Raw genomic sequence first — 27,591 nt, 5'->3', positions numbered from 1 at the left:
CTATAAGCGATTCATATATTATAGGCGATATATGGGATTCAATAAGACTGATAATCAAAAACAATTCGAGAGTTTCTGATTGTAACAGCACCAGCCGTCGTTCTCTAGTGCGTAACTAAGGATGCATCGCATTGGGACAGCCTACAGTTTAAAGATGATTAACTCGTGAACAATACGTATAGAGAACATTGGGACCCATCCCGAACCTAAAAAGCCTACTGCCTACGTTGGCAACCAGTGCACACACACGCGCATACAAGTAGCATGACGTCACCAACTGGTCTAAATTTACTTCGTACGGTCTCGAGAGGATGCTAAGCCCACTACACATACACCAAAGCACGTATCAAAACCACGTCCAACCACGGATAACAAAATAACGTCACTTATCACATGATGAAAGGAGTAACTTTCGACCAAGCGCACATGGGACTTTTGATTGCCAACGATAAACGACTATTGGTCCCGAAGATATTTCTAAGCCAGGTGTTCCAGGTATGCACTAAGTGGCGCCCACAGTAACAAGGACCTTAGGTTCTCTTACAAAAGAAAAAAAAAACAGAGAACCGAGTACACTAGAACATTTCCCCTGCCTCTCCAGTGCGACTTGTATCACAGAAATGCACGCCAGCCACGATGCTATTTTTGAGGGTCGTGCTACCAACGATCTTTCACTACAGCATTAGGATAATAGAGCGACGGGCCAATGTTCGCTGCCATTGCCGTAGCCAGCCACGGGTCTCAGTCCGGGATGCACGTCAGCTTTGAAAAAGTAGTTGCCATGCCACCGGAGCCTTCGCGGGACCCACTACGATCGGCGACCGCAGCGGCAGCGGTTATAACTAGATCACCTCATGAAACGTCCTCCATTCGGCGCCGGGCCAGCAGGAGCTCTGTAACGCATAAATTATGCACATTAATGTTGGATGATCGACTGGATACTGGTTTGTTCTTCGAATATGAAAACTAAAAAAATAGACCCAATAATCATGATTTAAGCTTGTTATATTTTGCCAAATGAGTGAGTCATCACACATTATTTACATATTACATATTTCGCCAAAAGTGAGTCATTACACAATTAATACTGACCCCTGCGACAGATACATACTGAATCAGCTATCGACGGGCTACACTAACCTCTGACAGACACATACTGACTTTCGTGACAGACAAATACTGACCTCTGTGGCAGACGGCGGCCGTCTCCGGGCTGAACAGCAGCTGCAGCCGCTGCCGCTGCTGCTGCTGCTGCTGGCAGCTGCTCAGCTGCACCGTCAGGCTGAGCTGGGCAGCCCAGCTGTCTGGGTCGGACGAGTCGCGAACAGTGGCCACCTCCCACTGCACCTCACTGAAGCCCGGCTCTGTGAGAGGGGTCCGGCGCGAGGTCAGGGCGGAGAAGGGCACGGACCCGCGGCGGACGGTTAGAACAGTGGACCTCACTGAGGGAACTAAGGTGAGGTTTGCCGTGCAGGACGGACTGCCGAATGAGAGAGATCGACTTGTCTGGACGTAAAGCACATAGATTGCTGTAAATTTATGATGAAGAGATATTCAGTCACGAACATTACTTCCTCACCATGTTGTTTGTTATGTCCATGGTGACCTATCAATCTATCAGTGACCTATCAATATAAAAAAGTACATTGTTGATGATCAAGAGACTTCGCTTAACATCGCCTGGCGTTGGATAGCAGAAGTTCAGCGACACTTGCATAAAACTCGCAACAAGTGAGAAGTGAGATTTAGTCGAATGAGCATAGGGGAGATCCGTGTAAGACGCCCAGGGTCGGTAAGAGGCCCCATCGCTTTTTTTACCAAACCAATAATGTTATTTATTTTTTAATGTTCTTGTAAAGCAGAAGCCCTCTTGAAACAACAACTCACGAAACCTGAGGTATCAGGTGCGTCGCAGCGACTTTTGGTAAGCCTGTTTCTGTTTTTGCCCCTTTACTTGCTAGATATATGCATCTTTATCACCCTTATATATCTGAAAAAACAATGACTATCAAATGCAATCTTATCTCATCGAAATTGTCACATGTTAGCTTCAGAATAGACCATGTTCTGGTGCGCTGCAAATGTCTCATAAACCATAAATATTGTGACGTTAAAACACTGCATTTTTTTTAGAGGCCCTCCCTTCGAGGATTATAAAACGCCCCCCCGATAAAAAACGCCCCCGATGCTAAAACGCCTGCACCTGCGGCAGGCGTGGCATTCTTTTTTCAAGGAGTTTGTTTTTGTTTCTTTTTTTCTGTTTCTTTTTCTAGAGGTAATAGGTACAATTTTCGTTGGTCATCAGCGTTTGGTTGTGCTAGTTTTCGCATTGTTCGAGCGCTTTGGAAGTGTTATTGGTTTCGATAACACCGTATTTGCTTAGCTTTTCGAAATAAAAGGCCTTGCAGCTGTGTTCGCAAAACGTCTTTTACAAGTCGACTTGCCTTGTTAAACGCCTGAGGGGGGGGGGGGCGTCTTACCATACCCATAGTGTAAGAGGCCCTTTTGCAACTTTTTCCAAAATGTTAAAGTTTACGGTTTGTGTACCCCCTAGATTCATTTTGAATGCAAATATGTATGGGAAAATGATGCATGCTCACAGCGCATGCACACGTTAGCTCTTAAATATTATCAGTTGTCTAAAAATAGCAACTGAGCTTAAGGGGGGGCCTCCTGCACCACTCTCCCCTACATATCGAAGCATTCCCCAGCCTCGTTAAGGCCACCTATTTGTTGAGTTTGTAGACATTTAAGAGTCAGAGTGCTGAGCATCAGCTGAAATTTGACGTCACCTAACAGCTGCACATGATACTGCACGCTTCATGTCGCTAAGGGAACATATGTGTCTTATATCATAACGACTATATTCAGTATATTCAGCCACTTCTGGAGGGCTGCTCGGCGGGCTGCTGGCGGGGCCGTCGTGACCTGTTGCCAGGTGGTCTTATTTTGCACTTAACTTTCGCGTTAATATTTCATTTTTGTGAGTTTATTTGTGTTTATGATTTGTAGGAAAGGCGCTTTGGTTTAAGCATTTTGCTTTTGCGCCGATCCGCGATTATTTTCTCCGATGTTTCTTGTACTTTGTTACCAAAATTTACTGAACTGAACTGAACTTCTACGTGACACATTTCCCCTATTACCAGCAAAAAGTTGAACAAACTTCGCTGAATACACCTATAATGACGAGTAAAATAAACCTAACAAAAAGTATGAATACACTGAGAAGTTGAATATACTAGTTACACAGAAAAACCGATGCGATACCCAATGCATGTACATAAGCTGTTCTCTTTGAACCTTGTCCATCAATCTAGAACATATTTTTAGGTATCCACTTCGGATTCCAGCTCATTCCATTTTCGCGCGGCCACACTCTTTGCCAAAGAGCATCAGAGTAGATGCGCTGGAGACATGTATCATGGCCATTGCAAAGTTAGCAGCGCATGAGCTGTCTGTCTGCTGATCCTTCGCCGCGAGCAAGCCGAAAAAAAAAACTCTTCATAGACCACTCGTCAGCTGAGTAGTGCCTTTATCCACATGAGCCAGGAAAATACCAAGCTCCACCGGCACATGACCAAGAAAACAAAAACAAATAGGCGTTAACCCTCGCCGGGGGAGGGGAGCGGGTCCCGCCCCATGCGGTTTTTCGCGATAGCTCGGAACACGCCTGCGATAGAGAGCTGAAACTTGGCATACCTGACCTTCGCTTCAAGCCGGATCTAGTGACACCAACTGCATTTTCAGGTCAGGTCATCTCACTCACCTACGACGTCATAATGAACCTCTGCACGGTCCTCAGATACCGCAACTTCGCAACGCCCTTAGTGCCAGAGTTGAGAGCAGCTTTCACAGGGAGATGAAACTTACAGGATCTAGTATCCCCCAGAGGTCTCACAAATTGTATATCTCGGATTTTTCCTTTAGGTCACATGAGGTCAGCTCAGTCATGTGACCTCACCATTTTAAGTCAAAGGGGGAAAATCAGAACGGCTATTTTGGCGCCGGGAACGATCTCAGACTATCACGAGCACACGGAATCGTATTTTCATTCGCTTCTGGCAAGGTCCGACGCTTCATTTTTGCATTGTTGACCTTGCGTAACGTCAGTTATGACGTCACTAGGGTCATAAGTTTTTCGTCAATAACTCCCAATCAAATTGAGCTAGCGAGTCGGAAAAACCGCCAATGGACTCGGGAAGACCTGCAGAATCGAATGATATGCGATATGACCCCGGCCCATTCGACCAGCTTCGTGACCTGGGGGATCCTGGCCTGACCTTGACCCGAGGTCAACATCTGAACTTACCTCACCCAAAACAAAAAGTATACCAATCGACGCGCCTGAGCAAGGCGAACACGATGGTGCCAAAATCGCGGTTCTGTGGCCATTTTTGCGAAGTTATTTACCAAAACCAAACCCGCGCCTTGGTTCACTTGACCTGACCTAGTCAGAGGTCACCAGTTGACCTGAAACCTTAAAGCCGGAAATCATTCGCCGCGTCTCGTAACGGCGCACACGCACGTTTTTTCCACGATGCGCTAGCTCCATCAGGGACGAAGCGGCGAGGGGGTCGTACCCCCCCCCCTCTATATACAAAACCAATCCCCAACCAATCGGTCCGGCGAAGGCTAAACTTCGGTCTCACATGATCTTATGTAACGCCCGTCTGTTTCACTGTACACTTATCGACTAGTGGATGGACGGCGTGACGCACTGGAAAATGGAAATGGCTGACAGCATTACCTATTGAGAAAAAAAACTCCAAAGGACTCAAGATCATGACAAAACCCTATGAATAGGTAAATAAAATGTTAACGTAAAACGTAAAGAACAGGTGAATAAAGCATCTCTTCCACCAACGCATTCGCAATCAGGTTATTTTTGACGTGGTCATTTGAGAGCCCTGGAATGTGTTATACTTCGGTAACAAAATACCGAAATTGGAAAGTGTTAGACGTCGGATGAACGACTGTTCATGCTAAGAGATAAAGGCAGACATATAATGCGAGTTGCGCCACTTCCTATTCTCTCCATGATGTCGCGAGCCAGTCTTAGCTGGTAGGTATGTTTCATCATGCCTCACGTGTCACCTATCTTATGGACAAGCATTTTGGATGTCCTTCCGCATAGATACAATCTGTTCCAGTATTTATTGGCCGTTATGCTGGCTGCAGCGGTCTACCGACCAGACCAGAAGCGCATGCTGAAGAGACCACTAAGGACCTCGGATCGTGCTTAGAAGCTTGAGTGTTTCTTTTGACATCTCGCGGAAACTGCCTACTCACGTCCTCATTTGCGCAAACAGTCACGGCGCACACCGATTTCGTCAGTGACTTTGGTTGACATGTGAACGGTTCCTCATAAGATAATTAAGGACATATGATATGTAAGGACACATAAATGGACTCCGATTTCTGCAAGCCACCCTGAAGAATCATGAGCGAGACAATTACCTGTAGTAACGAAATACACTGACAGGAAAAGGTGGGGGAATGAGAGGCAAGAGGGAACTGTGGGTGCTGGTACAGGGTCAAGGTACAGGGAAAAGTCCATCCTGTCTCTCTGCCTAAAATTCCCGCCCACTAGGAGACAGAGCGCGACCTAAAGATTCGACGCGAGAATACCACATGAAAAGCAAACTAACAATTGACATGACAGGATATCGCCCATCGTTAAAGCCAACAACCCCAGATGCTGGTAACCGTGGATAAGCGGCAAATAAACAGCGATAAGCAGCATTCATGGAAGACTGTGATGAGTTATTACGCTAATGGTCTCCTACCTTTTCCCAAATCAGTATCCATCACTCATCAGACATAAAAGCGGCACGGAACGTACGTCACTGGACCGAGAAGCCCCATTTAGCAGGGACTGAGTGTACCTGTCCGGGCCATGTCCCTATCGTTACTGTGTGACTGAGCTATTAGAGGACCAGACCCCCATCTCAATCAGCTACCGAGAAACGACGAAACCTGAGAACCAGCGCACACCGCTGCGGTTTTCATGCAGCGCGGTGTTCTGTAAGTCGTATACCACGTACCCAAATTAAGGCTTTTTCGTCTAAAAGAACCCACATCGCCCAGCCCCACTGGACGCTACTTTTATCTAGACACGACATACCTACTTACGATGGCCTTTCAGCCGAGGTACACGATCCACGCTTACGATGCCTTTTGATCCTATCACATGTTTCACCCCACCCACCCTAATCCAGTCCAGATTCACTACGAACAGTCGCACCCTAACCCCATCCATCCCACGCGGCCCACCTTTGACGGTGCGCTCCAGCAGTGTGCGCCGCAGAGGGTGGCGCTGCTGGTCGAGCACGCGCCCCAGGCTGGCGGTGTGCTCGCGCGGCAGGCCGAGCTGCTGCAGCTCCTGCTCCAGTTGGTCGGTAGCCACCGAGTGGCGGACGGCCGACTCCAGAATATACTGGAGCACGGCCACGGCTGCCCGCTGCTCCTGCTCCGCTGTACCGAGGGAGGGGGGGGGGGTCAGGGCGGCGGGGCGGGCGCAAAGTTTCAATGAGGAAAGAGTAAACGGTCCAATGGCAGAATAAACTGAACATCGCTATGAAGGCATTATGCTAGCAGCTAGCTGATGTACAATTTTTCATGCAATTTTACCGATAAACTACGCACACAATTAACCCGCGCCCAGCTGGGAGTCCTGGATTTCCACGCCCTGCTGGGGGGGGGGGGGGGGTTTGAACACCCCCCCCCCCTTGTAACTCGGCTCCTGGGCCACGTAGCGTTACGCGGAAGGCGGCGTTCGGAGCGCCAAAAATAATGGCGAACATACTTAGGTAACTTTTTTGGTCAGGTCAAAGGTCAGGTCACCAGAGGTCATTGAAGGCAAAATTTCGCCGATGTTCAGGTCGAATGTGGACAATTTCCAAGAAGCCAACGCATAAATCGGGAACCAATAGAGCGCGAAAAAGCGCATTTGATAGCCCTGAACGCTCTTTCTGATTACTGTTCTCAGATTTGACCTAGCGTCAACGGTTTTGCCTGCAGGGGGCAAAAACTGCCAAAATAACCGATTTTTTCGGAAACAGTTTTCTCCAATAACTTTTGACTCAAGCCTTGCTTTTACCTGCATCGTGTTCCTCTCGTCAAGACGCATCGAATGAACTACAATTTAACCGTGAAATGTCAACTTGAAAATTTGACCTCAGGTCATGGTTATGACCTGACCTGAAAGGGTCATGTTGCATAGCAGTCGATCCGTATCGTCGACCTGAACACATCTAAGGCGTTTTCATCGCTCTAGCATGCCTCTATCAAAAGTTATTCGCGAAAAACTGTTAGTGATACCATTCGTGACCAGAGATGACCTCAGGCGCATGCAAAGGGGTCACGGATACCATTTTCATGTTCAGTGTGCCTAAGTTACTTCTATTTCAGTGTTTGAGTGTTTATAACCACTTTCGTCAAAAAAGGCGCCTTTCAATTTTCTCCCATTGACTTATAATGGTGAGGTCGCAAAATTGACCTGACCTTAGGTCACCAATATCAAAATTCCAAGACAAACATTTTGTACATACTTTTGCTCTTATCAATCGCTGAAAGTTTCAAAGCAATCGGTTACTCGGTGTAGCTATCGCGACATTGAAGCAATTTTATGAGGTGAGGTCACTTGTAGTGACCTAGTGACCTTGGTCTGAAATTTTCACAAAATGTGTAGAATTGATGTATGATAAGATGCTCCAAAAACGCTCCGCGCCGCCGTTTTTTTAGACATGTGCGAAAAACCACAGGGGGATTGGTGTTCAAACGCCCCCTCCCCCAGCAGGGCGCGGGTGAATGGTAGAGATATCATGTTAAGTCCATTGTCAGTTCTTCACTGTTACGTTGCATCTTTCAGCAAGTGCGATCTGGTGGGTGGAAAAGGAATGCTCGTAAGCATAAAACATACTTCTATATAGAAACACACTTACTCAGCTTAGCATCCGTCGAAACCTTCTGGACCTTGCCCATCTAAAAAAGAAGAAAAAAAACAGTTGGGTTAAGCAGCCTACGCGGTGTTCGGTTGGTGATAAGGCCAAGGGAGGGTCGGGGGTGTTCACATCATGTGTAGGTATAGTTGAATTTTTTTCCACTATCACAGTTTGCCCTGGTATAGGTAGACTAGACACGAAAGGATGAGTCCGCTTGAAATTTAGTGAGCAAATTCGACCATCACACCTGTATATTCTAGACAGTTTCTCAATTCCAAATTCAAAGTTTGGTCAACCGTCTGGTTCCAAGGCCGAAACAGCTACGCAAAATACGCATTTTTGTGTGACCAGACTTTGCAAAAGTTGCCGAAAAAATGGCCATAATAGCGAGGCAAATATCAATACCAGCAACATTCACACACCCCACGTAATTGCGAGCCCTTTTAACAGTGTCTGACCAATATATTCAAACAATAAGAATCAGGTGATCACATAACTTCATTCCAGTTATTCGTTACCATTCGTGCATGATGGTAAAAAAAAATATAGGAATGATATAATGATAGTATGTATCGAGTATCGACTTTGTCTTTCAGTGGGCATTCCGTCCCCTATCTTGAAAAAAAAAGAAATAAAAAGACATGTGCGTACTCACATCAAGCTCTTCACCGAGAAGACTCTTCATCACTAAGGAGCACATCGTCCTCAGCTTCAGGGAACTCTGAAATAATGTAAATAATATGTAGAACATGGCGCATACTTCCCGGACAGTCATCCGTTACAGCCTCTCAGGGTTGTCATGGAAAACGGTGCTGTCGCCTCCGCTGCTTCCTCATTCAGCCTAGTAGTTTCATATAAGGCGACCTAAGCTACAGGTACCGGGAAGGCTTACACTTAGAAGTGATTCATTTAACAAACGCTGACTATAGTGACCTCCATTGCAGTGTGAACTAATGAACCGTTGGCGTTTATATGAGGCGTCGTCGTCGTCTCACCATTCTGGAGAGCAGGTTGATACCGGCCAGTACCCAGTCCGGACAGTCCAGCTCGCCGCAAAACTGGAACCTCTGCGAACCACGGCACATGGAAACTTCTCAATTGGAAAAAATGGGCTCAGTTACACACACGACGCATGGATGCTTAGCGCGCCTCAGAAAACGACGACAGACAATATGAATGAAAAATGTCTCAACATGCATCGAAATACTTGATTGATAGGAAATTTAGTACAATACAAAACAAAATAAGAGTGGTCTATGGGCGAGCAAGCCACACGCGTGCCAATTCAATTTGCATGCCACGCGTGCCAATTCAATTTATTTGCAAAGTTTGCAGCACAACGGCATAACGAAAGAAAATGTGCATTGCAGCAATTACCAGAACCAATTGGGTTCTTATCACGGCGTAGTAACAACTATAGCCATAGTCATCGAAACCCTTATATAATCATACAAGGATTGATATTAATAGTGCAACTGCATATACTCGTGTCTCTACCAGCTACAAATAACTACGCATCTCAGCGGCTTCTCGGGCACTCTTGCAAATAATCATAAAAAGAACGCTGTAGCAATCCATCACGCATGGGCGTCTTAAATCGACAATTGTTCATGTTCATCAATGCTGCGCAGCAGCATGGTCGCCGAGCAAAAGCTCTTATCAAAATTCACATTTTCCGGCAGTCGAAGGCATTCTATACCACAGCTCACTCGTTTCACTAAACACACCAGCACCTCCGTTGAAGCGGCAGGCTTCAGCAGACCTGGCGCGCGTGAAACATTGAGATGCCACCAGGCGTGTAACGCCGTTAAGCTCTCGAAGAATGCCGCCGTTCACGTACCATTGCGTCGCGTTGGCGGAGCGGCGGTCAGCGCGGCCGATCCCGGAGATAACCTGCGAACGGAGCACCAGTCAATCGCCGCCGGTCGAACGGAAACCCAGCTCAGCCGCGTTCGGCGCTGTAAATATACCATATCGTCGTCCATCATCCGAGTCGTCCCATACCGCCAGCGGCGTGGCGCAGAAATACAGAGCCATCGCCGCAGAGTAGGGATCGGTCTCAGAGTTGAGCTCACGGAAGGCGATCGAGATGGATCAGAGCTGAATGAGCGGCACGCAAATCATCATGTATCGGCTAATGTAATGTGGATGGCCGCTGCGATGCAACTGCACATCGTAAGTCTCGTAACATCCGGAGCGTCCGATCTTCGAAAATATGGCTAAGTGCATACCTAACAGCCTGAAATGTTAGAAAATATCAGTTGCTACACTAAATAAATTGATTACCATGGCATCAGACCCAATGCCAGACATCAAGCATCAAGACCGATACATTTCAGCACTTCTCACTGGCTATACCTATCTAAATAACTATGAATAGCATACGTGCTCATTTCAACTCAATTCAGAAACAAATCTTTAGCATCCAATCGGTATGGTTCCAAGGCAAAGCGAAACGCTGGTCGGCAGCTGGCGAAGCTCCACCGCACTCCGGCACCTGTCCAGCCGAACGGCACCATTACCCTTTAAATCGGCCGTACCCAGATTAGTTCTAGCACCGATTGGCGACCATTAGCTGCGTGCGTGTGTTTGTGCAGGCACCGCTAACCGCATTACACCGCTGGTAATCTGATCTAACCGGCTGCCGCGCCGCCCCAGTGCCGGTAGATTACAATCGGCCAATGAGGTGGCCATCGGGCCGCCTGCGTGAGCAAGGGTCAACAGGTGGCCAGGGGTGTGCACAGGACGCCAGTGACGGAATGACGGACGGTGGGGGAGTGTCATGGTGACGGTGTGGTCGGCGACCTTCAGTGGGTCAACTCGGGGCAGGGGCGGCGGCAGGAGCCAGTTTTAGGTGAAGTGAGGACGTGACGATAAATGGATCCTGTGCCGGACCCTGCCCGGGGCCAAGACAGTCGCCCCGGGCGAGGTTTGATAAGGCGGGGTAGGAGGAGTCGCGGCGCACTGGAGCCCTGCACGACCTGACTTTTCCCGTGGAGCCTGTCCGGTGCCGCCGCTGCCGGCCGGCATGTCAGCAGTGGTCCCACCGGGCGCCTGAGGCAGGTAGGAGGTCACCGTCCACCGGTCACTCAGGTCACCAAGCACAACATGCGCTGTGGGGTCCAACCGTCCCCAGTTAGAGGTCACGTGTCACCCAGGTCATCCAGGTCACATGGCTCATGGCATAAACGGCGCTGCAATATCGACCTGAGGTATAACACGAAAATCAACAACACATGACCTCTTGTACTCTTCTGACAGCCCTTGTGAATGACATCCACCTCTAAAGGTCCCGTCATTCAAGAATGTTCCCTTTCGCGCCTCAACAACCGTCTTGGTGAGCAACATGTGGTGTTGATCTGCCTGGAGCCGGCGCCGTTCCCATTTCCCATTCCAGTCAGCAGCAAACTTCACTTCCCCTACTGCATGCCAAGAGACCTCAGCGCCCGAAGTTTTCGCCAATTTACGTTCGACAGTACTATTGTAAAGTGAGCGCTGGACACTGGGCACTGAGCGGTCGGCGGTGTTACGGGACTGTCGACGGCGATACGAAGGAGGGCTCACACCACAGGTCAGCCTGCACCAGCGCGGCGCAGAAAGGCCTAAAACCTTGCGCCCTTCCGCCGCACCACAAGCACACTTCATTGCCGGGAAAACATCGGAGAAGTACAATTATAAAAACTAGACCCTCGAAGATGTTACAAATATCAATGAAGCAAACCTTTCTAATCATTACTGCATAAACGAGTTCCAAGCATTTCACTTGAAATGCACCTATGTTAAATCAATTTTTGTTATCATCAAGAGCCAGGACCTTTATGCCCGCGTCTTTGATCGGGCATAAAGTCCTGCCTTATCCAGGCTGACTGTGAGTCCCACCCGATTCCCAAGAGGTGAGGGTATAATCTTAATTTAATATTGCGATTATACCATGTTTTCATTCAAAAGCATTTACGTTTTCCAGGAAGAAAAAAGCAATTACATGCAATAGTTTGCACTTAACAGCAGCGGCTAAAGCAACGTCACGGCTACAAGAGACGAGGAAGGAAGAACGTGCAAATCATGAGAATGCAGCATGAGAGTGTCTGTCTATTTCTTAGTATCCCTTCATTGAATTAGGGAGCACCATGGATCAACGCATCTATATTCAACGAAACCGGCCAGTGCCAAGGCATAGCCTGAATGCGTGATTCCGGAGGGCTACGCCTAAAGTACCTTAGGGTACGCATGATAAAATGGGTCTGTAGGTATAACGGTAGCAAAAGTAAAACACGAAAAAAACTACGTGATCACTGAATGCATGTATTTTAGGCAATACATGTACCATGCTGCGGACTAGTGCATTGCGCTGTCCGCTGTTTGAGACAGCTAATGAGTCGACTGACGTCTGGATGTGTAGGCGATCAGTCATGGACGGAAAGTGATCGGTATATCCAGTAGCTGCTCTTCATGTTTTATCTTTACTGTCGAGTGTCGACGGCACTAGCCATGCAATGACAACAATAACAGAAAGGCGGAAGAGAAATCGTCCACTAATAAGGCATAATTGGTTCAGGCTGAGAAACAAATACTACTAAGCAGAGAAGAAGAAACATATGCTGCGAGAGCAAAGTAATATATCAAACATAATTTACCCCATCAAAAAGCATCAAAGTATTAGGTGTCATCATTGACGAATCCCTCACATGGGAGAACCACGTGTCGCTGGTAGTTCACCGATGTACAGGCATTCTCGTCCCTCTGTATCGTTGTTTGTTTATCGGGGTGTTTGGGCGCGCCGACTGCAAAGGTCAATTTGCGCCCATCCTCTCTGGATCAGTTTAGACGTCTCACGTCACTTCACTACTGAAGCACGTCTGGCCATCATCCAAGCCCACGTATTCAGCCACATCTTGTACTGTCTGCCAGTTTGGGCTAGCCGCTGCATTTCGCAGCCCGTGTATTCACTAGCGCACGACGAACCAAGCACATGTCTCCCGTGCTCAGGTCTCTTGGCTGGGTGAACATTGAGGATGTGATTTCAGAGCGGGACTGTATGTACTCGTGTATATCGTGCGCTTCATGATTCGGACACCCCGATTGTGATGTGCCGATTATTTACTCTGAGACGGGACACCCGCCTCGCCCGGTCCGAGCAGACTGCCCAGAGTAAGACTCGCCGCTCTCCAACGTACTTTACCGCGCGCCTCCACCTCTTGGAGCACACTGTCACTGTCAAAGATTGTGTTGCAGAGCTTTTCGAGCGGGCATTTCAGAACAGACTCAGAAATCAGAATGATGTATGAAAGTGGGCGAAATTAATCACCTGAAAGTTCCGGTTGGGGAGGAGCCTATACATATGTGTCATGACTGAGATCCATGTACCTACAGTTTAAGTTCTCTTAGCTGTGTATGACTCGAACTTCTGAAAAAGCTGAGTTCGCACGGAAGAGGTTAATGAAAATATATATGCATATACAATATAAATACATAAATGCATGGCATACATACGTACATATAAACATGCATACATACATGCAAAAATGGATGGATTGTGGCGGGAGTTTGGTGATTGTAGTAGCAGATAGGCCCGCTGCGCCTGTTTCAGTCGTACCGCGCCCGGCACTATATCACCGTTGATCTGTTTGTGTTCCAGGTGAACAGACGCCGTTGCCAATGCTGACACAGCTGAGCCTGAAGGTGATTCTGTTCAGCATCAGCTTGGGCACCTGCAGCTCGGCCGATGATGCACAGGTAAACAAAACGCATGGTGCGACAGGACGGCAAATGGCCACACGCCTGCCGAGGAGTTAAACGAATTGGGTTTAGCTCGACAAAAAAAGATATGAGTGAGAGTTGGTCCATTCCTTGTTTAACTACATGAACAATAAATGACTTTCAGTATATTCACTGAAATTACAGTGCATTGAGCACATAAATGTGCTTGAAATCTGCTGAATATATGCTGTCCTTTCTGCGGCCATGGTGACGCAGCTAGCCAGCAGTCAGTTCGAGGTCGGTACCCATCAAGTATTATCTATGGGATTCAAAGTTGCATGATTATTTGTGTTGTCACGTACCACGTGACGTCAGTTCACGAGATTAGCACTAAACTACAAAGTACATAGGTACCCATCTATCTAAAAAATGTGTATTTTAACATCAGGTGTAAAGCTGCAAGATAAATAAACAATATCGGTTGACCGTGTTTCAAAGAAACAGTGGCGAAAGGTTAGATGGTGTCTTTCACAATACAGCGCAGGACAAAGCACATTCGGTCCACACTGCCATTAGCATTCGAACACAGCATTAGAGCCGACACTTGGCGGATGCTCTCTTATCACCGAAATCCGGCGGAGATTGTGAATTTTTCAGCAACCGACACTAAACCCACTTTGACTGGTCCTGTCAGGCGTAAGTTTTCAAAAGAGCAATCGCAGCGCCCGTGCCCTGACTGGCAAGTGGCCTTCGCCCCCTGGGAGTTGAAATAACATAAATTACTCGGTGTGCCACCCACGAGCACTTGCAACTTGCGGTGAAATTGTACAGGTGACATTTACAAAGACAGTCGAGACATAAGCTCCATCGTCTGCCTGTTCCGCAGAAAACGCTATAACCTGTCAGACTGCCGGCTGATTTCTAAAAGCCGGTCCGCCACCGATCAGACGTCAGTCAATTATTATCATTCCCTAAAGGCATTGAGTGTAGAGAACATTTCAATTTCATCACGAAGTTTTATGCTTTAGCATTACAATTAAACATTACCGGCCCTATTGAAGAACCGAAAATTAAGTGATTTTATGCAGAACTATCCACGCGCTCCTGAGCTATTCAAACCTCACTTACAAGTTCCAATGATCTTTCCACAATACCGGTACACAATAATCGCGCACGAGTACTACGGCGTCGCTCTTGTAAGCAGAATTAGACAGATGACTATTCCGACCACAATTCATATAATACTTCCGACCATGCCATCGCACTGTCCCTGGCGGCGCTGGCTCCACACCTGTGGGGTCGGTATACGGAGTGAGCACCCGCCCCTGCAGCCCAGCCAACTAATGACACATTCAACTGCATCCATGAATACTCGGATCGCTGAATGCAAATCGCTCCGCATGCATGATTTGTGGCCAATGCTGAGAAAAGTTTTCGCTTCTCAATTAGCGATGTTCATTTCAAGCTGAGCGATTGAAAACTGATGGCTGAAAATAAAGTGCAGGAAAAATAAGTATTTTGCTTTGAAGTCAACTGCTTGTAATATTTGCGGGTAGTGAAATATACACATACGAAATAAAAATAAATAAATCGAAATCAATAGGGCCCTTACAGCTTTTTAAATATCCTAAGATTAAAAATATGTCTGACGTACATTCTTTTAAGCGACTTCAATGGCAATTATCAATTCAACGAAGTGTAATCGAATTCTGCCCTTCGAGCAAACAGGAATTAGCAATTATTACTCGCATTTCGCAAAACATTTTAATTCAAATGATTTTAAAACCAACGATGCACTTCGGCCACGTGAATGTTTGGCCGCCACCAAGAAACAGAAATATTTGAGTTAAATATCTGTTTTGTGCTTAAAGCATAACTCACCTGATAACTTTCGCACTTTTCTATAACACATTCCAGGACCATCCAAAGACTAGAAAGAAAGTGACTAGCAAGTAGCACAGTACCTTGAGTGAGGCCTGGCAAGTGTGCCATCTTGTTCCAAAAGCAGCCACTTTTGACACACCGAGCCTTTCAACCATGCCGACGTTTTGTTCGAAATAGCAACGTTCAATGCCCGTTCTTATATTAGGAACCCCTCCTTTTGTCGCCAGGTTACCGCCGTGCAGCGGTCAGCCGCCGGCCCGGTCGGTTCGACCGTGACCGCTCCTCTGGAGCGGGCACCTCCTCCAGACCCGCTCCCTGGCGACCTGCGCTCGCTGCCGCTGCTACAGCGCCGGCGGCGCCAGGACGTGGTATTCTGGGCGGCGCGCGGGAAGCGGCCCGTGCCCGTCCACTACTGGGACGTGCCGGTGCGCCGCTGGCTGCCAGCACCGGCCGCCGGTATGACCTCGGCCACGGCGCGCCGTTTCTTCGGGCTGCCCCGCAAGAGGCAGCGAGAGTGGGAGGCGCGCATCGACAACGGCAACGGCAGCCGCCGCATGGCGAGAGAGGGCGTGCCGCAGAGGGAGGCGGCCGGGTCGAAACTCGACAGAGACGGGCCAGAGGGCGACGACCGCAGCAAGAAGGAGTTCTGGGCGTCACGGGGCAAGAAGAGAGGAGGCGGCGGCGGCGAAGGAGGCGGCGGAGACTTTTGGGCATCACGAGGGAAGAAAGACAACGGTAACGCCGACTTTTGGGCGACGCGGGGAAGACGCAGCGATCCAGATGAGACGGGCCGTTAACCCACACAGCTCCTGAGCAGGCCCGACCTGGGGTGGGTCCGCACAGGGTCCGCTACCGCAACCCGAGGAAGGTGGAGCGAATGATATCCGGCGGGCGAGGACGGCAGAAGAGGCGCGTGGGAGCGGGGGGGACGTCATTACCAAACAGAACATCAAACGACGCTGCCGAAGATCAAATCGAGCAAGACCATGGCGAAAAACGTCAGAAAAAAGAAAATACTGGTCCCGACAGAAAGTATCAACCCGTTTCTCGTTAGGCTTTAGGTACTCTAGCGAATACTGAGCATCCCAAGGACAAAACGAACACAAGACAGTTCAGGTGGAACGAGTTGAGCTCCCTGGCGGGCCACTGTGGTTGAGGCTGGCCCAGTGACCCGCCCCACACCCCTGCTCCGCTGATCTGTCGAGCCCACGTCCCCGGTCCACGTCGGAAGGCCAAAAAGCAGCCGCACAGTGGTCTGTGAACGCGCGCACGACGAAATATTTGGACGCAACAGTTGGCATGCAGTAATCCTACATTCCAATGAGTTGGGGTTTAGGTCGTATGCATTGCGGAGACCATTGCAACCCAAAGCTCCCGATGCTCCCTTTAAGTCGCAGACGCGCCTACACGATGAGTGTGATTAAGACAATAACGATACCCCTTCGTCCCGTGGTAGGCTGTTGAGTGATAGGCTAAAGTTAATAACAGCTCCCTTGTCCGGTAGGGTGTTATGTGCAAGGTATATGTTTTGAGATATCAATAAAAGCAATGAATATTGCGGGATATGATTATTGCCGGTGGTATTATGACAAAAGAACATAGTTTTATACCCTCCGTCATCTGTTCGCTAAGAACGTTCAAACCTAACTAAAAAGAAAAACACGCTTTTTGGTCAGTGTTGGATATAGGTATACTGTTCTCGGTTTTCTCATACATTAGCCGAGGACAATAAATAACCAATCCATAATAAGAAAAAAAACAAACATGCAAAGCGACCGAGGCGACACAACAACGGAGGGAACTACCGAACAGTCAATAAAGTCTCACTAACGTAAACCCATCGATAGATGGATCGGATAGCTGACATTGCATAACGCGTACATGGAAAGAGGAACAATCAAAAACCGTCGCAAAGCAAGGCTTCAGTTGATCCGAAGATGAACGAATAGATGCAAATGGACGCCATAGGTACATAAGGCCACAGAGCGAGCGACTGCTATCAATGGATTTAGTTGAACAGCTAGCTTATTTGAAGAAAACGCAATCAAGGGCACCAACAACAAGCGCAGTCTGGTCCAGAAGTGACCGGTTCAAGTCGGGATCAGCGGGGAAGGCAGCTTGTTCAGATTAATCACGAAGGCAAACCGCCGAACGTCACTGAAAAACAACACTGCAAATCAATAACATCTCACCAGAAACTATTTCACGACTGTTTCCCCAGGTTCAACAAGTGTTTTACTTAATGTTGGAAAGTGTTAAGCATACGAAGGGAACTAAGTACCTAAATGGCATTGTGCTCGTCCAGTGCATGCGAATGAACCGAACGCAGCTATTCTAACGTTAATTGGTTGCTAAACTCTGTCGTTCGGCATCATGCTAGTCCTCCAGATGCTCAAAAGATGGAAACACTTTAAGGAAAAATTTCCCTGTAACGATCGTCTCTTCAATCATAAGCGATTGTGAAGTGGAATAATTGTGCGCATTGCTCAAAGAGGCGGACTCGAGGAAACCAACCCCCGTCCCCACACACACACCTGAACCGAAAAGTGTCGCTAGCCGTGCAGGAAAGCCCGGGAGGCGATACGAACAACACCCGCCTGCACCTCCCTTGCAGTGAGCTCACCACTGACTATCTGTGTCGAGTGGGTGGGATGGGCTCTCCGCTCCATTGTCGCGGGGTGGAGATGCGGGGGGGGGGGGATAAATCGGCAATACGTCGGCGTCTGTCAGCGACGGTGGCCGCTCAGAGTCGGCGCCGACGGCCCGTTTAAAGGCGCGCCGCCGGCCGGCCAATCCGTCAGACGCCGGTCATCTCCGCTGCACGAGCCGACATGGTGTGCGCCTGACCACAGCACGGGGAGCACCGCGCCACCAACGCCGCCACACGCCGCCCAGACGACCGCAGGTGAGACGCGTGATCGACTCAACTCGGGAATTGAGAAAAACACACACATGCATCATGACAGATCGATCCATCAATCTTCATACACGATCTAAAAATAAAAAAATAAAAACTAAAAAATCAGGAACATGCACCATGACTGTGCACATGTTGCTTAACTTAACACAAGCCGAGCCGATATTTCAAGAGCATATCACCAAAATCATGGTCCCGACACTCGGCAGAAAATCATCGATGGGAGGGGGGGGGGCGAAAAATACTTACAGTTTCAAACTCGCTCCACTTGAGCTTCGGCCCCGCGTATATTTCAGCGGCTTCACTTCTTGAACAGTTTCGGTCCGATCAAAACATCAGCCTAGGTAAAATTAAGCAGCTCAGCAACTAAGTACAGACCGCATTTCTTCAGGACATTTCCTGCAAAAAAAAAAAAAACACAAAAGTAAGAATGTGGCCTTTTCACACTCAATTTCGGAGATGTCCAACAACTTTCGGCACATTTTCGTCAGGACATGGTCATGACACTGCATGCAACTATGCGTAAACGCGAGCGACACAGATCAGATCACGACAAAAATTTCCGTCCAAAGTTTACGCTTTAGTATATTAAAATGTAACAAAACGGAAAAGAATAAAAAGGACGGGAATTAAAACGCATCTTAATTCGGTATAACGCACTGTTCGGCTCCCGGTCTGTTCGGCTCTCAGAGCTTTGTCATTCGAGCCAAACTGGCAGTGCTCCCAGCTCAGTCTTTGAAAAAGTACACGTGACAATGCGAAGACAGATAATCGCGGTGTCACCATTTGATCAAACAAAAAAGAAGTGCATAAACTGTTAAACAGTTCACTTATATGCAGTTATCAGAGAGGTTAGAGACACACACTGATCGATCAGTACATGACCGCCCCTTGTAGTGGTAAGATAAAATATGTATGAATAATGAAAGAACGCTAAAAAAAGCTACGAAGCACCGTACCCTTGAAGTGATGATTCGTAGTGGTAACCTATATAAAGAAGCATCATGGGTATAGCATGAGCTGGACAAACAGGTTAGCTCGCAATTAACGTTTGTCAGAAATTATTATTGAATACCTCTATCTCGTCTTTCAAATCACATCGTTCCGGTGAATATCGTCTCTTGGGTTATCATTCTAGTCGTACAGGCAAATGGCATGACCTTATCATAAGCATTTAAACGGCAACATCAGCCATTAGACGATGAAGTCGAAGCATGCACTCCATAGCTCCAGAGACTAGACGGGAGACGCATGTGGCAAAAAAGTTGCGGGATCGAGATGCATCACATCGACCATGACATCCCCATAAGGGTTCAGTGATCCATTAACGTCGTAGGTGGTCCGCAGCTGGTACACTTCGGTTCGTATCCGTGACTGAACGCCAGACAGGCTAGCTTGCGTGGTAGGTAAACGTCCTGCAGATCATTTGCAGAGCAACAGAGCTGCCCGCTATCGGTGTAGCCAGGACAAACGGCGCTGTCACCGCAAAGCGCTCTCTTCAGTGGTTGCTAACCAACAAGTGCGCCCCAAGAAGCCGAAATGGCATGGAGTCAGTAGAGGTTAAAGCAGTCATTCGCACTGAAAGGGTGAACGAAAAGGATCTTTCCTACATGCAGTCGACTAAAGTTGATGACGATCACGTATCATATTCTCTAAAGTTGAAATGAACATTACAGGCACACGTCCATCAAGTTTTTCTCAAGAGCTTTGGCAGGCGCATGTGTGTGTGTGTGGGGGGGGGGAAGGCGGAAAAACATACATAGTTTATTTACTAAATGAATCGTGGGGCGACTCGGGTCAGCGCACGAGTTGCATAAATTCAGTGCGTTTTGCCAGAGCTCTTTCACAGAAATCACAGAGCTATCATAAGGTCAAACACCGATGGAATAATATTGCATTCAGCGCGTACCAAATGCATGGCATGTGCCGCATGGTGGAATACCAAGAAATAACGTGCAGAAAATATCAACGTCTGGCAAACACATCGCCAATGGTCCACTTAGCTGTGATTAATCCCCGAAAAGACTGACACCAATCAAATCGGAAACATGTAAAAGGTAGTAAGTCAGTTAAAGGTCAATTGGGTTACGCCTCTCCGTCTGATTAGAACAAATAAATGATACATATCTTCGAGAAATATGGGAGGCCTGATGGACAGCGAAGGCACAATGCACAACAAAATGTCGCTCCCTGCTCATCACTATTCAGCTTAAAGGGACCCTCCCACCTTCAAAAAAGTTAATGAATTGGCACGAAAGTGATGTCGCTCGGTTCAGAAAGAGCGAAAACGAATATCTACCAAATTTCATCGAAAAATATTCACCGGTTTTCAAGATATTAGACTTTTACTTTTGTTTACTTTTTGGGATCTCCGCTGTTCCTAGCGACTTTATTTGAAAGTGCGGCATTTGTTGCGCGCAAAGCAACATATACCACCGCGTGCTACCAAACGTTTTAGTAAAAGATTTAAAAATCGTTAGATCTCCGCTGACGTCACAAATTCTAAGGGGGCATACCAATGCACTAGCCCCTTAGAATCCGAAAACTGCAAGTTTGAAATTCCATATCTCCGAATCAAAGCATTTGTCGATGTTGTGAGTGCCCAAACCGGTATTAGCAGGCCATGGCCACCAATTTGGCTATCTCAACTCAAAACTAATTTTAAGGTGGGAGTGTCCCTTTAACGATTCACTATGCTAGTGACAGGTTAAGACTTGATTGCTTGAACGACATTCCAATAATCGTAAAAATAGACCTTTGTACACCGAGTTACACCGTGGGTCATGTCGCAATTCATTCCAAAGTTGCATTTAAATTGTGTAAAATGGAAGCATCACAAAATTAGCAGGTTAAAGTACCAATCGCAGGCGCAGGTACATATACTGTCCGCAAGTGACGTGCATAGTTCATTTTCCGTTCGCGTCCCAGCTGAATCACGCTAGTGCTTCAAGTGTCTTAGTTAAGGGCACAATATTCACTTCAGACCATCCCCAGTTGCTGACTGCAATATATCCAATGTGACGTGTCGCCCCACAGTTTCGGCCGTACATATCCATGCGCTGAGCACACATCGCCGACCATGTGGAGAAGGACGCGATATTCCGCGCTGTGCCAACGCCCACATGGGTGTTCAGACAGCCGTGTTTTCATTTGAGGCACAATCGATGTGTGGTGAGAACCCTTGAGCAGCCGGTTCCGGAAAGGCACGGACCGAATACCGACAGTGCATCACAGGGCGGGAGATTATCGATGCTGAAATCCCATGCCTGCTCTTTCGGACGGTCATTGATGATATGCGGTGAGAAAGTTGAGGGCTGAGCTATATGCAGTTTAGCATTTCAATAAAACTGGTTACAAATGAACCATGCAGTTGCGCAGCGAATGCGAATTTCTTCGAAAATTCTTCGAAACAATGGGTATGAATGATAAGGAAATTGGCATAAATTCTCAACGCAGATGCGACTCAATAAAGACCTGGTGAATCAGCAGGTAAGATCTAAGATCTTTCATTCAACAGGTAGGTACTATATCTCGTAAGGCCCGGTAAACCAACGGTAAACATTGCATGCCCAAATTGGAAGGCATTCACAATGCATGGTCACTGGCCAAAAACGATTCAAGAAAGCAAAAGGTGAAAGAAGCACGTGAGACAACACAAACGTCGATAGCCCGACCCAAGCAGTGTCCCAAAATTATATTTTTGCTTGGGTGTCAGAGGGGAAAATTGCTGACCAAAAAAGGATGAGAGTGAAAAATTGTCGGTCAGGTAAGGCCCAAAAAAGAGTGGGAAAATGATCAAAAACATTAATCTATCTACAATTGTGACAGATGCAAAACAACCATTCACGCAATTGCTCCTTCTCGGTGGAATTGGGTGGAAAATTGGGCTTGAAAACTGGAGGTGAGAGTGGAAAATGATTTTCATTTGGATGTCATTTCCCACCAACATCTACAAATTTTGGAACACTGGACCCAAGACCAGTTAATTGGCATCAGACTGGCGCATAACCATAGGGCTTGTGGAAAATACTAACGACGATAAGCACGTAGCGTTGAATTATGAAGTCGGGAAAATATGAGTTGCTAATATACTTATAAGTGCGCTCCTCTCATAAACTCCTGGCATTCAAGACATTTCTCATCTCACAAGCCTTTCTATAAAACGATCTCACGGCGAAAAATGGACAAAAATTGCGATGGTGAATAAAGCAGAGTAACAAGAAAGCAGGTGGATGAAGCATAAATAAGGTGGCACATCTCCTGGCTTACACGTCAGGAGATAAATCTGAGAGATGGCCAGTTAGGATATCTTCTTGGCGGCGCTCGGCCATTTATTTCAATGGAGCTGTCGGTTTCACCGTCCATGGAAGCGGGTGGTTGGAGTTTCAGCTGACGGACCAGCCGTCATGTGCCCTCGCATACTTCGACGAGCGATTTCGCGACACGTTTGGTCCAGGAGATATAATGCAATACATTGCTTACCTAGCAGCAGCGTGCGAGCGTGGCATTTTAAAAAGAAAGGAACGGAAGAGCTCAATAATGAAGAAACTGAAAAATTGTCCTTGAATTAGCGACATACTAATACCATCACCGGGAGCGCCGTGAGCGTTCACTGCAGGTCCGCAGCGGCCTTTGATTTTGATGTATAGCGGCAATCACACGTCCGGCCGGCAGGGGCTCTCCCGTGTCGCCCACCACTGAGGAGTGCCTCAGGCGCGGCGCTGTCACCGATACTAGGTCGAACGCGATTGATCAAAAGAGCAGATGGAATCCGCAAGCTCTCAGTCGGACAGACAAATTTCCTTTCGCCCACCGATTGTAAGCGCGGAGAATGTAGAATGCCATCGATACAGATGCATTTTCTCGCGATTTCATTCAACACGACAGGTCAAATGGACTCGGTCGGGCGCAGAGGCACCGCTGTCCATTTGCACAGTTCTCACCTCCCTGTCAACAGTAGTGATTTCCAAGTTTCGGAAGTTAATTATATGTTGATAAATAGAGGTGAAAATAAGGAAGAAACATATGTTTATCTGCGCTTCACAAATATTATAACTGAAATAACTGAAGTAAACAACCAAACGAGGCCGTTATACCTACTGCATTACATCCGTAGCTCAGTCAACTTTGTTCAACCACGTCGTTAACCTCAAGAGTCGCCGTCTAAAAGCAGGACATTCAACACAACCACCGCCACTTACTATGTACGTACATCATTACATGCGGCCGGTAATACCTTCGCCATTGTGTGATCCGTCCGACATCTCACACCCCTGTCGTATGTATCCGTGTCCCTGTGTCGCCGTTACCCGTCCCTGGGCCGCCATCTGACCGCCGCCGTGTGCCGGCAGAGATGCTGCTGACGTGGCTGACCTGGTCTGCTCTGCTGGCCGCCGCCGCCGCCGCCGCGGACGCCACACCGGAGGAGCTGCTGCTGCTCGAGTCACAAGATTCGGTGCTGCCGCACCGGCTGCTGCAGCTACTTACCGAGACCGGGCAGCTGCAGCAGCGCCAGCGCCGCCTCCGGCAGTCGGTCGGCTTCAAACCCTGGTCGGGTAAGCGGTCCGGGCCGGTCGGCGTGGTCGCCGACGAGCCGACCAGCGGAGAGCTCACGGACCGGCTCGACGACTGGCAGGACAAGCGGGCCAACTTCAAGCCCTGGACTGGCAAACGCAGCGGCTTCAAGCCGTGGACCGGAAAGAGAAACGTGTTCAAACCGTGGACGGGGAAGCGAGGAAGTTTCAAACCATGGACAGGAAAGCGGGAAAGCTTCAAGCCTTGGACAGGCAAGAGGGAGAGTTTTAAGCCCTGGACAGGCAAACGGGGAAGTTTCAAACCCTGGACGGGCAAGCGAGATGGGCCCGAAACCTGGACGTATAAGCCATCTGAAGTTGACTGCCCTGAAGACGAATCGGTAGAAAAAGACGTGCCTGATAATGATCTTGTCGACATGCTACACGAAGTGGAAGACTATGCCAAGAGGATCGCTGCTCGCAGCAGCGTTCCTTCCAAAGGCCAGGTGCGGCACATAGTTCGACAACGCTTCAAGCCGTGGTCGGGCAAACGTTCCGCGCAAGATGAGGACGGAACGATTAAAACCGACGGCGATATCCAGTTCTGACCAATGATGTGGTGCTTCAGGCAAGGGTTCTCAGGACGCTAGCTAGAGTTCGGTACGACATGGCCAGATGAGTGATGTTTTATCCCATCAGTCATACTAGCACCCAATCAGGCAGAAATGACCAACATTTGGCCAGTGCCAGCCTATGCTTGGGAAAATCAGTCAGGAATTGGGCAAAATGACCCTAAGAATGACAAAAAACAAAACCACTCTATAGAACTGTAGGAAGAATTCAACAAAATACCAAAATCAAAGCTTCAGCATAAAAGCTGCCCGTTGAGCACAAAAGATGGTGCGGCGATAACCACCCTACGCCGTCATCCCCAGGGACAGTGACAACGGAGGCCCAGAGGCTGGACTGGCCTCCAGTCGTCCCCTGCCCAGAGTTCTACATCATAAAAGCGGTGCTGTAGCTACAACAGCAGTGCTGTAGCTAGCTGTACAACGAACAGCCCTGAACCTGGCCAAGTTCACTTGCCACATTACCGTGCTTATTGGAACTGTTTAACAGAAGCACCACCAAAATGAGATTGTTATGTAATGTGTAAAAGGTGCAGTGCTCCAACTGTGAAGTCTGCTGCACTATCATGTAGGCTGAGTACCCTGTCACATGTGGGACTGTATTGTATAATACTTATTGAATGTGAGATAAATGACATAATAAACTAGTAAAATGAAATCAAACTAAATCAGATTGTGACAAACCGCAAACAGGGAAGTGTCCAATGAGGCTTGGCGGATGGTGGATTACAGAATTATGTGCTAATGTGAATGGGAGAATTGACACTATAAGTCAAGTTCTTTTCAAACACAGAATTTGAAACATTTTAAATTCTTTGTGGGTCGGTACCTAAATAAGCAGTTCGCCCATCAGGTGCACAATGTACATGTGTTAAAAAGCTGTGGGTTACAGGTACACAGGTGGTACAGACGGTCGACGGATGGATGCACCACGTGAACAACGCCCCTGGCCAACCAACAGACTGCAAAAGAGGGAAAGTAATCTTAACGAGATCTCTTCAGTGCCGACGCTCTGCCATTATGCAGTGCGGTGTGGTGCAGATTTACTGTGGTCAGAGGGTATATACCGCCTTGGTCCAGACTTCAGAGTTGCACTATCGCACTATCATTGAAATCAATATTGGAGCTGAAGCAAAGATTGCTGAAGCAAGGCCAATGGTGCTTTAGTAAGTAACCAGGTACGAATATGAAATAGACAAGTTTAAGTTTAAGTTTAATATAGTGAGCTATGGTAGACAGGGTCTATTCGGTGCTCACTTCGAGCATTAAACTGGGCCAGACTGGGTAACTTAGGTACTGTGGAGGATAGCGCCGTAGTGGTCCTGAGCTTGTCTAGCCGGTTCTTGAAAGTGTTTGTGTTTTCAGACATTATGATCTCCTGAGACAGCTTGTTCCATGCTGAGACTACTCTGTTTGCAAAGAATTTTGCTCGAGCTTGGGTCCTGGACCTCCGTATCTCAAGTTTGAGCTGGTGACCTCTGGTCGTCCTTCCGTGGTGGCTAGTGAAAAATTGACCTGGGCGTACGTTCAATTTCCCCTTAAGAATCTTAAATGTTTCTATCAAATCTCCTCTTCTGATCCTTTCTTCCATACTTGTCATGTTTAGTACTTTCAAACGTTCTTCATATGGTACTCTTTTCAATCCATGGACTAGTTTAGTGGCCCTCCTTTGTATTTTTTCAAGTGTTTGCATGTCCTTATTCAAATAGGGACCAGCCGCTTGCACACAGTGCTCAAGATGAGGTCTAACATACACCGAAAAAAGGGTTTTGAAGTTCTTCACTGTTAGTTGACCAAAGGTCAGCCTCAGTACCCTGAGGGCAGACATGGCCTTGTTTGCTGACTTAGAACAGTTCAATGAAGGTTTCAGTGTGTTGGTAATGTACACTCCAAGGTCCTTTTCTACAAGAGTTTCCTCAAGCATTTGTGGCCGCCCAGTTACTGTTTTCATTGTGTAAGTGAATCCAGGATTTTGGGAGCCGCAATGCATTACTTTGCATTTTTCCAAATTGAATTGCAACAACCACTCTCCAGACCACTTGGTGAGTATATCCAGGTCAGCTTGCAGCTTTAGAGCATCACTTTGATTACTAACAGGTCCATACAACTTGGTATCGTCTGCGTACATTTTAATCTTGCTTCTGACCAGGCTTGGTAGTTCATTGACATAAATGATGAATAAAACACAAATTCAAACACAAACACAAACACAAATTCAGAAAGGTATAAGGGAAAAAATCTACATTTACCATTCTTCCATAAGCCCAGACAGTTGATTTGACGGGAAAAGTATCCTCGGATTATTTTTCTGCCCCCATGTTTTCGCTCATTGGTTTGAAGATGTTTTTCGGCTCGCTTGTTTTGCGTCCTAAATGTCGCTTTTGCGCAACTAGTAAAAAGCACACCAGAGTCAAATTCGAAAATATGTTCCACACCTTTTTTAAATGGCCCGAACCGCCCGAACAACCCCGCGCTTAGAAACTGTCCAAATGATGACAATCTGGGTGTTTTTGATCACGAATTGTAATATGTTAAAGATGAATCAAATATTATTTGGATTGAGTCACCATAGAATATAGATGAAGCCAAGCGGTCCGACAACTCTCGGGAATTTCAAACGTGTCAATACTGTGAACCAACTGGGGCATTCCACGATAGATCGTACCACTTTTTTCCAATTTGACACCCTCATCTCTCGGAATTTGACGAGAATTGGTCTCAGGGGTAATCAGGGGCTCTGAATCCACCTGTAACAATTTCAGGCTTATCAGATAAGTATTTTTTGAGTTATGGTGTATAACATTTTTTGGATCTTGCTTTGCAGCGCTAAGTTTGGCGGGCTGTAACTCTAAGACGGATTATTCAATTGCCAAATGTTATATAACATTGAACTTGCAATGAAACAGAGATTAATATGTACTTTTGAAATTTCGAAAAATACGCTATTTTGATATATGACATATCGAGTTTTGTTTCATTTGTATTTTTTTGGACTTTGGGACCATTTT

The 27,591-nt window shown here is 47.4% G+C and overlaps 3 protein-coding genes across 5 annotated transcripts; 2 read left to right on the top strand and 1 right to left on the bottom strand.

Annotated features, from left to right (window-relative positions):
- LOC122375194 (COMM domain-containing protein 4-like) lies at positions 1 to 26,951 on the bottom strand. Of its 3 annotated transcripts, none has more exons than XM_043354442.1 (9): positions 26,833 to 26,951; positions 18,691 to 18,840; positions 9,784 to 9,836; positions 8,939 to 9,010; positions 8,599 to 8,664; positions 7,944 to 7,983; positions 6,274 to 6,474; positions 1,185 to 1,364; positions 1 to 893 (listed from the first exon to the last, which is right to left on the bottom strand). In XM_043354442.1, the coding sequence occupies exons 3-9, from the start codon at positions 9,784 to 9,786 to the stop codon at positions 853 to 855; spliced, it is 603 nt and encodes a 200-aa protein (XP_043210377.1). In that variant the 5' UTR covers positions 9,787 to 9,836; positions 18,691 to 18,840; positions 26,833 to 26,951; the 3' UTR covers positions 1 to 852. The 3 variants fall into 3 exon arrangements, with proteins under 3 accessions (XP_043210377.1, XP_043210380.1, XP_043210378.1); XM_043354445.1 differs by lacking the exon at positions 26,833 to 26,951 and adding an exon at positions 26,679 to 26,709; XM_043354443.1 differs by lacking the exon at positions 26,833 to 26,951 and adding an exon at positions 26,397 to 26,409.
- LOC122375193 lies at positions 10,912 to 17,095 on the top strand. Its single transcript, XM_043354441.1, has 3 exons — positions 10,912 to 11,006; positions 13,579 to 13,676; positions 15,752 to 17,095. The coding sequence occupies exons 2-3, from the start codon at positions 13,599 to 13,601 to the stop codon at positions 16,319 to 16,321; spliced, it is 648 nt and encodes a 215-aa protein (XP_043210376.1). The 5' UTR covers positions 10,912 to 11,006; positions 13,579 to 13,598; the 3' UTR covers positions 16,322 to 17,095.
- Positions 18,238 to 25,237, top strand: LOC122375191. The gene is made up of 2 exons (XM_043354440.1): positions 18,238 to 18,429; positions 23,793 to 25,237. The coding sequence occupies exon 2, from the start codon at positions 23,795 to 23,797 to the stop codon at positions 24,560 to 24,562; it is 768 nt and encodes a 255-aa protein (XP_043210375.1). The 5' UTR covers positions 18,238 to 18,429; positions 23,793 to 23,794; the 3' UTR covers positions 24,563 to 25,237.
- Positions 26,952 to 27,591: the final 640 nt, after the last annotated feature.

The sequence above is a fragment of the Amphibalanus amphitrite genome, unplaced genomic scaffold (genome assembly GCF_019059575.1).
Source record: "Amphibalanus amphitrite isolate SeventyFive unplaced genomic scaffold, NRLGWU_Aamphi_draft 001793F_arrow, whole genome shotgun sequence".
Classification (NCBI taxonomy): domain Eukaryota; kingdom Metazoa; phylum Arthropoda; class Thecostraca; order Balanomorpha; family Balanidae; genus Amphibalanus; species Amphibalanus amphitrite.
The sequence above is the reverse complement of the archived record's forward strand: the minus strand, read 5'-3'. Positions and strand labels throughout refer to the sequence as shown.